The sequence below is a fragment of the Papio anubis genome, chromosome 10 (assembly GCF_008728515.1).
Source record: "Papio anubis isolate 15944 chromosome 10, Panubis1.0, whole genome shotgun sequence".
In the NCBI taxonomy this organism is placed as follows: Eukaryota; Metazoa; Chordata; class Mammalia; order Primates; family Cercopithecidae; genus Papio; species Papio anubis.
The window spans coordinates 65744996-65759215 of NC_044985.1; the positions used below are offsets into that span (position 1 = coordinate 65744996).

The window sequence follows — 14220 nt, forward strand, 5'->3', positions numbered from 1 at the left end:
TACTAGAAGTAAAACAAAGGCAATTACCTAGCTTGTGGTAAGATGTCCACTTTCTCCCGTCTCACTGGATACACAGATCAGTGCCTTTTCTCAACACAGATGAGAGATCCCTGCTTCCACTTCCAGGCAGCAAGTCTGGCCTTTGTCACTTCTTTCACACGAAGTCAGTTCAGCTGAGAGATTAGAAGTTCTAGTTGCCTTGGTTGACTTCTAGATCTAAAGACTTTCAGGCCCATGGTTTCCAACCTGCTTATTGCATTTTGCTTTTCTTGTATTTATGGTCCTTGGAGATGTTTAACTAATTTTCAACTGTGGCTTTATCTTTTTAGTCATCTCTTTTTGTATTTAATCTGCCATTGCTATTGCTTTTGAGCAGAAGAGTCTTCAAAGCATGAACTTACAAGACTGTTTTTATTGGAAGTCCTCCAATTTCCACTAAACTGACTTTTTCCCTTACATTTCCATAATAGCTGCCTAAAATGAAGACTCAAGTGACCCTCTGTTATCTAAATTCATCAAAAGTCTGTATCTTTGGAGTTTAGTCTAAGAAACTGAGTCTCTTCTTACCAAAGCATTCTATATATGGGTCAGTGCTCTTTATTAGCCAATATCCTGAATAAATTATTCATTTCCATGGTTTTAGTTATTGTCTAAGGCTAGTTTCTATAAAATTATATATCTGATTTGACCTTGCCTACCACTTATTTTTAATTTGTCTTATACATATTGTCCTTGAAATAGATATCTTCCCAATCTCTAGAAACCAACAGAAGGAAGTCATACATCCTTATTTTTCCTCTAAGATTCCCTTTGAGCCACTTAGGCAATATTTATAAGAATTTGAGTGTCTGTAGCATTTTAACCTAGTAAATTGATTTTTAAAAATGGAAGTAATGGATTCTGCCTTAAAAAGTTTGCAAACTGAACACTTAAAAATTGTTAAAAGTGTTTATTTAGCACCTACTGTGAGCAAATAATTGCACTACTATTGTAATTTGGAATACAGAGAAGCAGCAAACAGATGGTCTGGTTTTATGAAACATAGGCATTAAGATAAACTTATTTGATAGGTTGTTATTGTGTGCCAGCTTCGCTATTGTGCTTAGAGATGTGGAAAAGTCAAACATGGAGGATAATCCTCATTCTTTTACAGGTTGCCTGGGGAGATAAAAACACTAATGGACATGATATAGGGTATATGGTGATGAGTTCTATGAGACAGGAGTAAAGGAAGTGCTGTGGGTGTTGGTTGGGGAAGAGATGAGTTCCAATTGAGCATAGGGGAGACATGAATTGGGAAAGATTTCCCAGAGGAAATGCCATTTGAACAGAACTCTGAGGGATAGTAGTATTTGGTATGAGGGCAGGAGTTTTCTGGATATGGGGGATAAATGCACAGAAGCAGCAAGCTGGGGGATATGTATAATCAAACAGATACTAGTGGTATTTTCTTTTATACTTTGTTCCATTATCTCCCCACATTCAGTCAGTAAATAAATCAAGGAAAAGTGCTCCCATTATTATGGACTTATTTGAAAATTGTTTAACTCCTCATTTTTTCCTCTAACACATTTTTACTTGCATCAGCTTTCAACAACTTCAACTAAACTTTGAAATATTCTCTTTGTAAGCTCACTCTTGCCTTTCCTTATATCTCTTTAGTTGGCCCTATATAATAATTTAAAATGATATTTTCATGACCTTGTTTTTAGTTACATTGCCTACTTTCTAATCATCACTCTCTGTTGCTCTTCAAAATACACAGAATTCTGACAGTAAGAAAAAAATGTACTCTTAGGGTGACTTTTATTTGTATTTAGTGATTTTTTATTTTTCAAGTTTTTATTAATGGGCTTAATTTTTAAAGAGTTTTAGATTTACAGAAAAATTAAACAGAGGGCACATTGAGTCCCATGTAGCACCTTCCTCACACATAGTTTTCCTATTCTTAATATTCTAAGTCATTACTATTTGTTACAATTAATAACCCAATAATGATATATTTTTTATTAATTGAAATCCATAGTTTATTGAGATAATTTTATAATGCACTTTTTTCTGTTCCAGAATCCCATCTAGGATACCTCATTACATGTAATTATCATGTCTCTTTAGGCTCCTCTTGGCTATGACAATTTCTCAGACTTTTCTTGTTTTTCATGACCTTGACAGTTTTGAAGAGTACTGGTCAGCAATCTTGTACAATGCCCTTGTCTTGGAATTTATCTGATGCTTTTCTCATGACTAGACTGGGCTTAAGTGGTTTGAGGAGGAGGATCATTGATATAAAGTCCCACCTTCATAGCATCATATCAAAAGATCAACACAAATTATGACTTGTGTTGACCTTGGTCACCTGGCAGAATTAAGTTTCCCCACCATAAAGAGACTCATTTCCTCCTGCTCCTTTTCCATACTGCACTCTTTGGAAGGATGTTATAGTCTGTACTTAAGGAGTGGGAAATTGTGCTCTCATTTTTTCATTTTTTTTATTCCTCAAAACAAACTATGAGAAAACGAGGAAGGCAGAGTCAGAATTATTATTCCTCCTCTTTTCCATTTCACACATGAGGAAAACTCTGTATTTCAGGAATTTTACGTGGCTTAAGTGTGGTCACGACAGACAAATGGAAGAAACAGTACTAGATATCATGTATGCTCTCCAGTGCTTTCTCCAAGACAGATTTTTCTGCCAGCCTCAACCATGGCTCTTTAGGTTTTCCTTAGTGTTCTGTCTGTGCATTCTGCCCATTTCTTAGTACTTACAGTTCTCATTCTATTATAGTTGACTTTTCCTTATTTTTTGACAATGTTCTTCGTGTTTCCTTTGCTCTTACACTTCATTTTTGTAGGCACTTAATTTTTTATTACAACTAGTTTTCCAAAATTGAATGAGATATCATTGACTAAGACAAGGAGACACTGGGTGTTTATAGTTTATGTGTGTATCCACATGCATTCTCATTGTCCTGTTCCTTTCATGAATTTAAATATCTTAAGAGTATTCTAACTAATCAATACTCAAAACAGAAATTTCTGTTTCTATCTTCATCTTTAATGATGACAACATTTCTTAAAATGTTTTACTTAAATGAGTTTTACATTTTCCTTCCAAACCAATAAATTTCTTCTTTCAGACTAAGTGGTCCTTGAGAAATGGAGAAATATAGACAAGATATGGCTGGAGTAGCTACAAAAGCCTCTTTCAGAAAATTTATATTTTTTGATAATGGATAATCTGCTAACAAACTGATTTTGTTCAACCCTACTCCAAAATAGTATTTTTTTTCTGGTTTGATGAGAGAGCTAAACAATATTTGAAGACGGGGGTATATTCTTATGTTTCATGTGCTATCCAGTTTCCTAAAGACTCCTGAGACTGCCAATGGGGTCAGAATTTGAGGCCCTGAGGAAAAAGAAAGGAGATATTATTGAGGACATTTTTATGTTTTTATGTAAAGAGCTGGCAAGACTTGCATATATTTTGGGAGTCTTCTCCTTTGGTTATAACCTTCTTGGTACAAATTAGAGAGAAACTGTATTTGTGGTGTTCTGTTGTCCCATTGCACGTGCTGATGTGCATGGTGTGTGTGTGTGCATGCATGTGTGTCTATATGAGGTTCTTGGGAAGCAGAAAACATTAACCTCCCCAATTTAGTAACAATCTATTAAGAAAAATAGAAATACATTTAAATCAGTGAATCTCAAGAAAACTATGATCTGTTGTTGGCTTCCCTTGTACTTTTGTCTGAGTCAATGTTACCTGAAAAGTGAATTATTTAATTTTCACTTTTCAATTTCAAGACAAGAATATAAGACTGATTTTTTTAATCCTTGCCTTCACAACATAGATAATTTAATAAGCATAACTCAACAGCAACAACAGAACAAACGTTTTTTCATTGAAATATTTAATAAGTGAAGCCCTCATAGTTGCCTTGGGAAAACACTGGTTTAGTGGGTGTTGTAGTGAGACAGTAGGAAAAGTAAAAATCTGAATGATCAGATCCCATTGTGTTTCTAAAACATAAAGTTATAGGTCCTGGGTTGGATTTTGTAAATTCCTAATCAAAAGCAAAGTATTAAGAAACCCCACTGGTATTTAATAATCCAATGGATCACAGTACCACATTGTTACAGTGGATCATATTTGATATTTTGTGATAGCAAAAAAATGTTGCAGACAGGATTGTTCAATTTAATATATTCATAGCTGCCTGAAAATGCCCCACATACTTACAGTTATTGCATCAGACACTTGTGATTGCCACACTAAACTGTCTGTCCTCCCTTATATAAAGAAAGTACAATTTATCAGAAGTTTCCATAACTTTTTAACATTTAGTAACCAAGATATCAGATTAGAATAAACAATGGTTCCATATACTATTCCCATTCTAGCTGTTTAGTCAGTTTGTTCTCTTACTATATGAAATACCAACTTCATGCATGGTTGGATTTATAGAGAAATTATACTACATATATGTATATATTTGTGTGTGTATATATCCACATACATATATATATACTGCTTTTTGTTATAAAAGTAATACATGCTCATTATAAAAAGAAAAGCAGTACAGTTAGGGATAAAACAGAATATGTTATTCAGTCACCTCAGGATAACTACAGTTAATATATTGGGTAGTCTTCTATGCATATATGTATCACTCTATCTACATATATCTATCCTTTATCAAATAAAAATACCATTCATTTAGTTTTGAAATATTTTTCACTTACATGGCATATATTTTCATGTCAATACAGATCTACATCATTGTCTTTAAGCAGATATTCTTTGATGAACTTCTCATTCAGTTTTTGGATCATGGGGTTAGTCTTTGAGCCTTGGGCCTAGCATAAGGATCAGGAAAGGGGAACTAGGTCAAGAAGCCAAGAGGCAGATGCCATACAATGTAGGTGACAAAGTGAAAAAGAAACCCAGCCCAGAACATCTTCCTGCTGTGGAAGGGGCATGTGTAAGCATCTCTTCCTCCACCTCACCACTCCGCACAACCCTTCATACACAGCACAATCCTAAGAAGCCACCCAAGCACTGTCATAAGAAATATGTGATGGAGCAATTAGTTCTTTCCAGATACATATCTAGAGAGGGTACTGCCTTCCTTGTAGTCATAGTGATTGGACTGAGTGGGAAAGGAGATTTGATTTGGGTAGTGACAAACTTGAGGAAATTTGACAAAGACTCTCATTAATGGATAGCAGCAGCAGCAGCAGCAGCACAATCAATGAGGAGAGGAGGATGCTGACACCTTAAGTGTAAGGCTGATGACACCTAACTTTGTTCCAAGAGTCACTTCCCTGGCCCCCTTTCTGAACTGCTGAAAGGTGAGAAATCTGGGATGTCAAGAAGAAAGCTTTTTCTATACCTTTTTTAAACCTTTGGGAGAAGGTTATATCAGAAGGAAACCACTCACCTCTGTCCTCCTCTCCTTCCTAGCTGTAAGCTATAGTTTCTGTATAAGGCAATTATTAAAACATTTTTATCTGTGTTGTTGAAAATGTTAATATATGTATTACAAGAAAGAATATTACATGCCTAATACATTATACCTATTTCTCTTACAGAAATAGATGACAAGAGGGTGCCCAACACACAAGGGGAAGTAAGTTTTTAAAAATATTTTTGTATAAATGTGTTCAAATCAATTAAAATGCAAAAATTTGCTTGATTTGATGTGATATAAATAATATGATACAACTGTAATAAAACTTTAGATTGCTCCTTCTGACTGAATAAACAGTAATACAGTGTCATTAAAATCTCTGCCTCTCGGTTACCTTTATTCTCTACCTATGTAATGCTAACCCCTGAAAAAACTTTTAAAATAAAACATCACTTTTAATGGCAAAATATGGTACTGACAACTTCAATTTATTGAGTGATTATATATACACACCACAGGCTAAGCCACGTAATGTTGGAATCCCAGAGCAAGGAGATGAGGGTGGAGGGATGACACCTCTTAAAGGGTCTTCCGGTATGTGGAACCAAAAGTCTGAGGCCAGAGTCTAGGGGGACTGAAGTCCTCCAAAGCCTGAGTAACCAGATCCAAGGGGTTCACCTAGAAATGTACTCAGATTTAAATTCAGCAGGCTGTCTGAACACTGTCACTCACTATTCCCCCCACGTACATGTGTAGGAGTTTATATAGAAAATAGGAACCAGGAGAGGTTAGGAGAGTATATAACAGAGAATGTATGAAACACAAAGTGAATAAACTAGTTCCCAGAAATGAAATGAATATTGAATAGGATGCTGTACAGAGTTACTAATCAATTCTCTTGATCGCAGGAGTAGGCATACAGCAATACTTAAAGAGAAAAATGTAGAATGGGCAAAATATCAAATAGTGTATCACAAGACTTTTCTGAAAATTTTGTGAGATAGCGAAAGTGGAAATGCTTTGAAAACTAAACTCTTACATAAATACAAAGTAGTTTTTATTAGTAAGTTTACACTGTGTTACTAAACAACAACAACAAAAAATTTCTGTAGAGTTGATTTTCTATTTGGTCTTTAAATATGTGTGTGGAAGTAAACATTAAAAATTCCTAAAGTGATTGCTTCTCAAAACCAGCCAGATGTGACTGAAACAGTATAAGCGCCCCAGAAATGTCAATCATCCACACATTTAACATTAATGTAGAGTCACCCTGTCTATACCTGTGCATAGTATGTGGGTATCACAAAACTCTATTCTGGAGAAATTTGCTTATACTATTTGCTCATCTGATATGGATCTGGTAACTGTTTTGTTGAAAGTTTTAGTTTTCAGTTGATTGCTTCTGCATCAGATAAACAACATCTTGATGATACCTTTGAGGGCAGTTAATCTTTAGTAAGCACAAGGAAAGATGCCTCAAGCTCTGTTTACAACTTTGTAAAACAGTTTCTAGTTTCTTTCAAACCTTGTACATTATGTTCTTCCTAATGTGCATAGCAAGCCTGGAACAATCTTCAAAAAGTGTGTTGTAACTATTTACACTTGAGCTTTTCAAAGCAAAAGTAATTGCCCCAGATGTGAAAACTCATTGATTAAGACCTGTACCCTTGCCACATTAAAACATAAATCAACATGCTATTAAAATGGAGTCTTTGGCATTTTCCAATTGAGGGTTAGACCATATAATTTATTAAATGAATAATATGTATATCCATTATATAGAGCTCTGTATCCTTATCTGTATTTTGATCCTGAAATAAGTTCTTATTTTTGTCATTTTGAAATGCAGAATCTCTTCTTCAATAACTTTATCCCGATCCAATAATGCTTAGGTAAGAGTGTCACATAGCAGTTTTCTTAGGAAAGGACTTATCTTTTAAACATATGAAGAATGTTACCTCAACGTTATAATTTCAAGTAACTAGAGGTAATAGTTGAACATGTCAATTCAAGATGGCTATAGACTGCTCTTACTTTCCAAGGATCTTCATTGTCCCCCTTGAATCACTCAGTAACCCCACGAACAGATAGTATTATTCCCTGTGTTGGAATATACTTTGTCATGGAACTCAGACTGTTTTTTTCTCTCAAGTGAAAAGGATTGGTGTCTCTTTTTCTCTTCCTTTTTAAAAATAAATTAATGTTATTAAGTAGGAAAGTAAAATGATTTCAAGGCTGCCGTGAATGAGGAATCTTATGATTAAGTAGATCCTACAACTCCATATATTTCTTAAGTCTGTGATATCACTAATGTGTATATAATTTCTCAGTAATTAGATTCTATTTCATGACAGGGAGAAATCAGAAAGCTTTTCATAACATGGCACAGTATTTATTTCCCTCACAGGTCTGATGGCATCGTATTTTGTATGCAAATCTAAGGCTTTTACTTTTTTCTCTTTCTCCACAGTCTCAGAATGCATCCCCTAAGCAAAGGAAGCAGAGTGTGTACACACCACCCATCATAAAAGGTACTGTTCAGGTACTGTTTCGGGTTGTCATGAGTGCTGAATCATGGCTGGTTGGCCATCTGTTCTCTAAGACCACACATTTGATGATAAGCTAGATCTAGTCTCAGCTCTGCAACTTAGCAGTGTGATGTTCAGTAAGATACCTTATCTACTTAAAACTTAGTTTCATCAAGAGTAAAATATGGGGTTGAATAAGAAATAACTAGGGATCTCAGAATTTCAGTCTAGAAATTCAGAGTTTCCAAAATAATGACAAAGATTTTTTTTTTACCCTTATTCGCATACTTCCTTAAAGAGATTTTTCCAGCAGCCCTAATTACTCTTGCCAGTGTTGGCAGATGATTACCATTTTCCTCTTGGCTAAAGCAAAGCAGAATAACTTGAATTTCAGGGAGACTGAGTGTGAAGCTTTGCCTCATTGTCTTGTGTCAGGAGCAGCTCTGAGAATCTCAATCAAACAGCTATTCACTCTACATGTCACTCCTACTGAAACAACAACTAAGGATCTAGTTCAGATTCTGGAATTTTCCCCGGAATTGGAACTACTAAAAGAAGACCCATCAGTATCTTGACCAATATCGGTTCCAGGGAAAGCATCTCTTATTTCTCACACTGAAATGGCCCTGATTTGAGGTAGAGTCTGTCCAGTCTACTCTCTCATGTTTTTTCCAGTCCGGTGCTTGGGCTGTGGGCCCAGTGGTTGATCATGCTCACTTTGTCCAGCTCAGTTTCAACTGCATGAGAGGCCAGCTGAGCAGCTTCCTCTGGAGTTTGGAGAGAGGGCTAAATTGGGAGTGAAATTTCCCGCTCTGTATTTGCTCTAGATTTGGAGCCTATTCAGGGAGGCAGGATATAAATGGACACATTAATAGCTACTTTCAGTAAACTTCCTTCCTCATGCAGCTATAAAACACCGTGTTTGCTTGTTCATAAGACTGCAGTACAGAATACAATCATCAGCATTGTAGTTTATTCCAGGGTAATTATTGAGACTACTAGGCATCTCTCTCTGAAGATAAGTTTAATCACTTTAAAGATATTTTCCCCATTTTAAGTGATTTTGTACTTTCAAGACACATAAGTTTTGGCATGAATGGGCAACAAGGAAAAATATATGTTCACTCATTTAATGATTTCCTCTGCTCTATTTTAGGTTCGCTTAAACTAAATAAAGTAATACTGTTCTCATGTCCTCAGAGAATAATAGTATTTATTTGTAAAGGAAAATCTTAAACTGAAAGTCTCAAGGGCCCATGATGTTCATTATATTTAATTCTCAAATATCAAAAGAATGTGGGATCCTGACATTTAGGGAAGTTAGTCCTATTACACATTTTTGCATAAAGCCTTATACTGTCAAGTCCCCCCAAGATACTCATTTAATGATAATCATTTGTGGTCATAAGTTAATGCCTTGAGAAAGCACAGTAATTGTTTCAAGAGGATATCAGGGTATTATCACAAGTCATGTAGGTTCTCATTTATAACCAGTAAATACCTTTGGAAGGCCCTGCTTATGATAAAAGAAAAGAGAAAGCTAAATGCACATATTTTATTTGGTTTACTGGTCCCTAGGAGCTAGAAATAAGTATTTTAAGACAACATGAAGCAGTAGTAACATATGGCATGTTGTGAACATTTTAAAACGCTTCGGTTATAAGAAAGATGAATGAGCAAAGGAAATGTTTTGAAGATCTTAAATATAATGATACAATCGCTCTGAAATGTATAATTCTTCAAATTTCAGTGGAATGGAACATGCAATTATTGAGAGTAAAAAGATTTGCTGAGGGCATAGTAGTACATGCCTGTAGTCTCAGCTACTTGGGAGGCTGAGGTAGGAGGATGGCTTGAGCCCAGGAGTTGGAGGCTATACTGCACTATGATCATGCCTGTGAATAGCCACTGCATGCCAGCCTGGGCAACATAGTGAGACCCAGTCTCTAAAAAAATTTCTAAAACGAAAAAAGGAATTTGTACTCATAGATTCTTATTCTACATCTTGTTGCCATTTGTGAATTTTTAAATGACCAATATCTAAATATTTCAAGATATCTATTAGGTCTTTGTCTCATACTAAATTTTCTTTTTCCAGGTTGAAATATCTTGATGTCAATTATACCTGTTATTTAGTTATTTTGCCTTCATTCTTGATCTTCTAATAAGCTCCACTTTGCCTATATCATTCTAGAAGTCCATCATTCAAAATGAACCTAATGGTTAAGATGTGTTCTGATCAGAAACTTTTGGAGACTTCAATTATGCCTGAAACCTCCTTCAACCCAGATACTTTAATTCTATTAATGCAACCCAAAATCTTAGCAGCTTTTTGTGGCAGCATTACACATTGTTGGCAAACAGTGAGATGACTCTAAAATCAAAATGTCCAAGTATTTTACAGGTACAGCTTTCCATATTATTCACCATGTATTCCCCATATTGATGTCTTAAATTAGTTTATATCAAAAACAATACAGTACTGTCATCCCAATTGAATTGCCTATTGTTGGAGACAGACTGTTACATCGGCATGTTATATTTTGTATCCTGATTCTGTTATTCATTCTATTTTCAACTATCTCAATTGTGTGCCATCACAGATAAGATAAACCTATTTTGTTATTTTTATCTGATCCATAACAAACATATGAAACAAAACACAGCTAAAAGAGAGCCCTGCAGCAGTCCACATATCCCCCTCTAATTCATATTGATCCCCTTGTTGCCACCATTTAACCATTTATCAAATAGACTTATTATATCAGGGTTCCATCCCTTCATCAGAGGTTATCATCAGCACTCCTATTAGATATATTGTTGTATTTCAGATACCTTGTGCTAACCATGGGTCATAAACTTACGATATATATTGTGCATAAAAATGACAGAAGTTGAAGTTTGCATAGAAAACAGACTTTTTCATTACCTTGTGTAATATAGTGTTTCATGATTATACACATGGAAAGTTCAGATTATCAGAAAAATGACAGCTAATGACTAATACCCGTGTACATTTCTCTGGTGTTTATACGGTGGTCAGCCCTGTAATTTACAGAACAGCCAATTAAATTATTGTTGGACTGCTTGAATTATGTTTTCAGAAAAGTGGATTTGAATGTTAGATAGGAAGTGGCTGACTCATTTCTATCCCCATTGTGTGTGTGTGTGTGTGTGTGTGTGTGTTTTACTGGAATGCAAATGCCTTCTACTGAAGAAAGCAAAGTGCTATTGATTTAAATGGAAATTTGAACATTAAACAAAGCAGCTGACTTAAAAATGACTTTGTACAGCAGGGCCTATTAGTATTGCATTACCATTTTTAATGCATAGCCAGTCAGATTTTTCATTTATTTCTGTAAAACATCTTTTTCCTCCCATTCTTCATAATTTCTTGTAAAGACTTCAGTGTCCAGACAGTTTTCTTCTATGTCAAAAAGACTTCTTCTGATATGTCAAAAATACCTTTGAATGCTCACAGAATTTTAACACTTAAGCTTTTTTTTTTTTTTTTTTTCCTCCAAGGATGGCTATGATCGTGATTTTTTTTTTCAACCTCTTCTCATAATAAAGCAATAAATACAAATACAGAATAAATCAGAGAGCAAATCAACCTGGCCTAACTTGGATTTTGGAGGGTGGAAGATGAAAGTGGCAAGAATAGCAAGGTTAAGACATACTTCAGATCACCAACTGAAGCATGATCTTCCAATCAGGGAAAACTGTTGATCATGGTGATTTCCTGGAACTCAATATGAAAAGACATGGACTTTGGTGGACAAGCTATCATGGTTTCAACCTCAATGCCACCACTTATTAGCTGTGCAACCTTCAGAAAATCAATGGGTTGTTCACCCCGGGAAACAACAACAAAGAAAAATACATTCAAATATGTTGATGTATCTGGGAAGTAGAAATGAAGATAATGACCCAAGCCACACAGTTAAGGCAAGCCACATATACATCTGCAGCAGGAAGTGTAAAGGGAAGTTTTACTGGCACATGGGCAAGTTCATGTAAGCTGCTTGGAAACAGAGTTTATTGGTTTCGGACACTCAGAGCCAGATTTGGCATCAATTAATTGCCACTATAATTAAATGACAATTTAATTACATTGCCGGACATACCTGTCCAGTAACGGCTGCAGAGGCCATTACTGAACCAGTGTTATTTTGAGAACATCTTATCTGAATTGCAGTAGTCCTAAAGAAAGAATTTCTTGTGGGGTTATTTTAACAAGTCCTTGAGGCAGTCTTTATCTCAGCCTTGCCAGCATGAACTCCTCCTTTTGGCTTTTTGCTTTAGTGTGTTTGGGCCTGACAAAAAAGTGATTTCATCATAGTATCTGCAACTTTCACAGGGTTAGCCTGTCTCACTTCTCTCATGGGGAAAATGAAAGTGTTGCTTACCACACAGGATTGCTGTAGGGACTGAATGAAACATAACGTGTAAAGAAAATGCTTAGATCAGGCACACAATATGTGGAACTACTTTGAATAATTATTTGAGCCCTGAATTGAGAGTGGTGAATACTCCTCCTCTGTCTCTGCTTCACCCTGCAGCATGAAGGAATGATTCTGAGAGAGACAGAGGAGAGGTGGAAGGACTTCCAGGAGAATGAAATAGCTTTGTTCTCATCCCAGTGGGAATTGAAAAGTCAGGTTTAAGATGCCTAGATATAAAATCCATGTGGATTACCACACTTGCAATATTCATTCCACTTTTATTTAGCACCAAGCCTCAGGTAGGTGTGTGAGGTTTATCTTCAACATTTTGCTTTCTTTTAAACAAATGTGGCTTTTCCTTTATGTCACTTAGCTCCGGTCCTCAGACACCATGCCCCTTATTTTCCGACTATTATAACATTCCTGTAAGAGATACTGATATTTAAATTAATAAATCTTGTATTTCAAAAAAGCTGAAAAACAAAATGATAGCTGGTGGTGAATTTTGGGGTGCTATAGCAGGTTATGCAATAAATATTTCTTGCCAGAGGGATGGAAGGAAATCATCACACCATATAAATGCAGCCTACACTTAGGCAACGTAGGTAAATTAACCGTGACTATATTGGAATGTGACCAATTCACTCTTTCTGATTTCAAACCTCCTTATAATTATGACTCAAAAAACTCTGAAAAGGAATAGACCAGCTGTAATATCCTATTCTCATTACCCGTTCGTTGCACATTGAAAATTGAAGGCAGGAAGAGAAGGCAGCAAGATCTCTTAGCTTCTCATCAGGCGTCTCCACCACACTACATTCCTTTTATAAACACTCCTGTCCCTCTGTGGGTGTTCTTCAGGTATTCATCACATTTGCCTTTCTAAATCTTAGCTTGTTTGTTTGTGCAGGCTCAGTCTGCTTACTGTGTAGGGTGGGGCTTATGTATGCAGCTCAAGAAACATTTTGACAGATTTCTAGATAACAAGGAACATTCTAAATATATACAAGTCTTGCTTTCTTTTTTTTTTTTAACCCAAGTAAGCTCCTATTTCCAGACCCACTTCCTTTGCTTCTCTTTAATTTCTTCCACTGAGTTTTATGCTCATCTTTCCTCATATCTTTGGATGTGGAGGGTGGAGTCAGGTTAGAGAAGCAATTTGAGAATGTACCTTTCTTGCAAGTCACTAAGATGTCTTTTTTTTGGAGGTCAACATTGAGAGAGAATGAAGGAAGAGGAAAATACCAGCAAGTATAAGTGAACTTCATCTTTTATGACATTGTCGTGGATTATTAGGTTAAAAAGTCTAAAAGATTTTGAGATAAATCAAATTGCAAATTTATAATCGAGTCCAGTAACTTAATTAATCTCATGTGATGTGACTTAAACATTTGAAAAGGAGAGCACCATTTGTCAATATGGTTCCATTCATTTGTCTCTATATATGTACCTATTTTAAAATTAATTAATCTTTTAAATTTATATTTCTCTGTATAAATAACATAACAGCTTTTAAAATTGCTTTCTATTTGAGAAGCAGGGAAAAAGATAAACTTTTGCATTTGGTTTGAATAACTGAATCAAGAATCAGTTTCTTTAAATATTTCCCAAATAAGCAAATAGCAATGTTCAATTGTGTAAGTAGTAGTAACACACGGCCACAATCACATATGAGCCTTTGCCATGTATGAAACGCTGCATTGAAGTGGTGTGGATACAGAGGTGAAAAGCAGAGCCCTGGCCCTGTGGGAAACCAGTCTAGAGGAAGCAACATACAAGTGGATAGAGCATAACATGGTAAGTCCTTTAATGGGAATTTAGACAAAGACATCTGGG

The 14220-nt window shown here is 35.6% G+C and overlaps 1 protein-coding gene across 3 annotated transcripts in view; it reads left to right on the forward strand.

The window, feature by feature from the left end:
* The window catches only part of PPP1R1C (protein phosphatase 1 regulatory inhibitor subunit 1C), a 142137-nt gene that overhangs the window by 65628 nt on the left and 62289 nt on the right, over positions 1–14220 (forward strand). For 2 of the 3 annotated variants that reach the window (XM_021923766.2, XM_003907687.5), the window contains exons 3-4: positions 5593–5630; positions 7882–7942. In XM_021923766.2, coding sequence (XP_021779458.1) covers positions 5593–5630; positions 7882–7942 — 99 coding nt within the window. Of the gene's footprint in view, positions 1–5592; positions 5631–7881; positions 7954–14220 lie in introns of all 3 variants that reach the window. The other variant, XM_021923767.2, reaches the window with a different exon arrangement.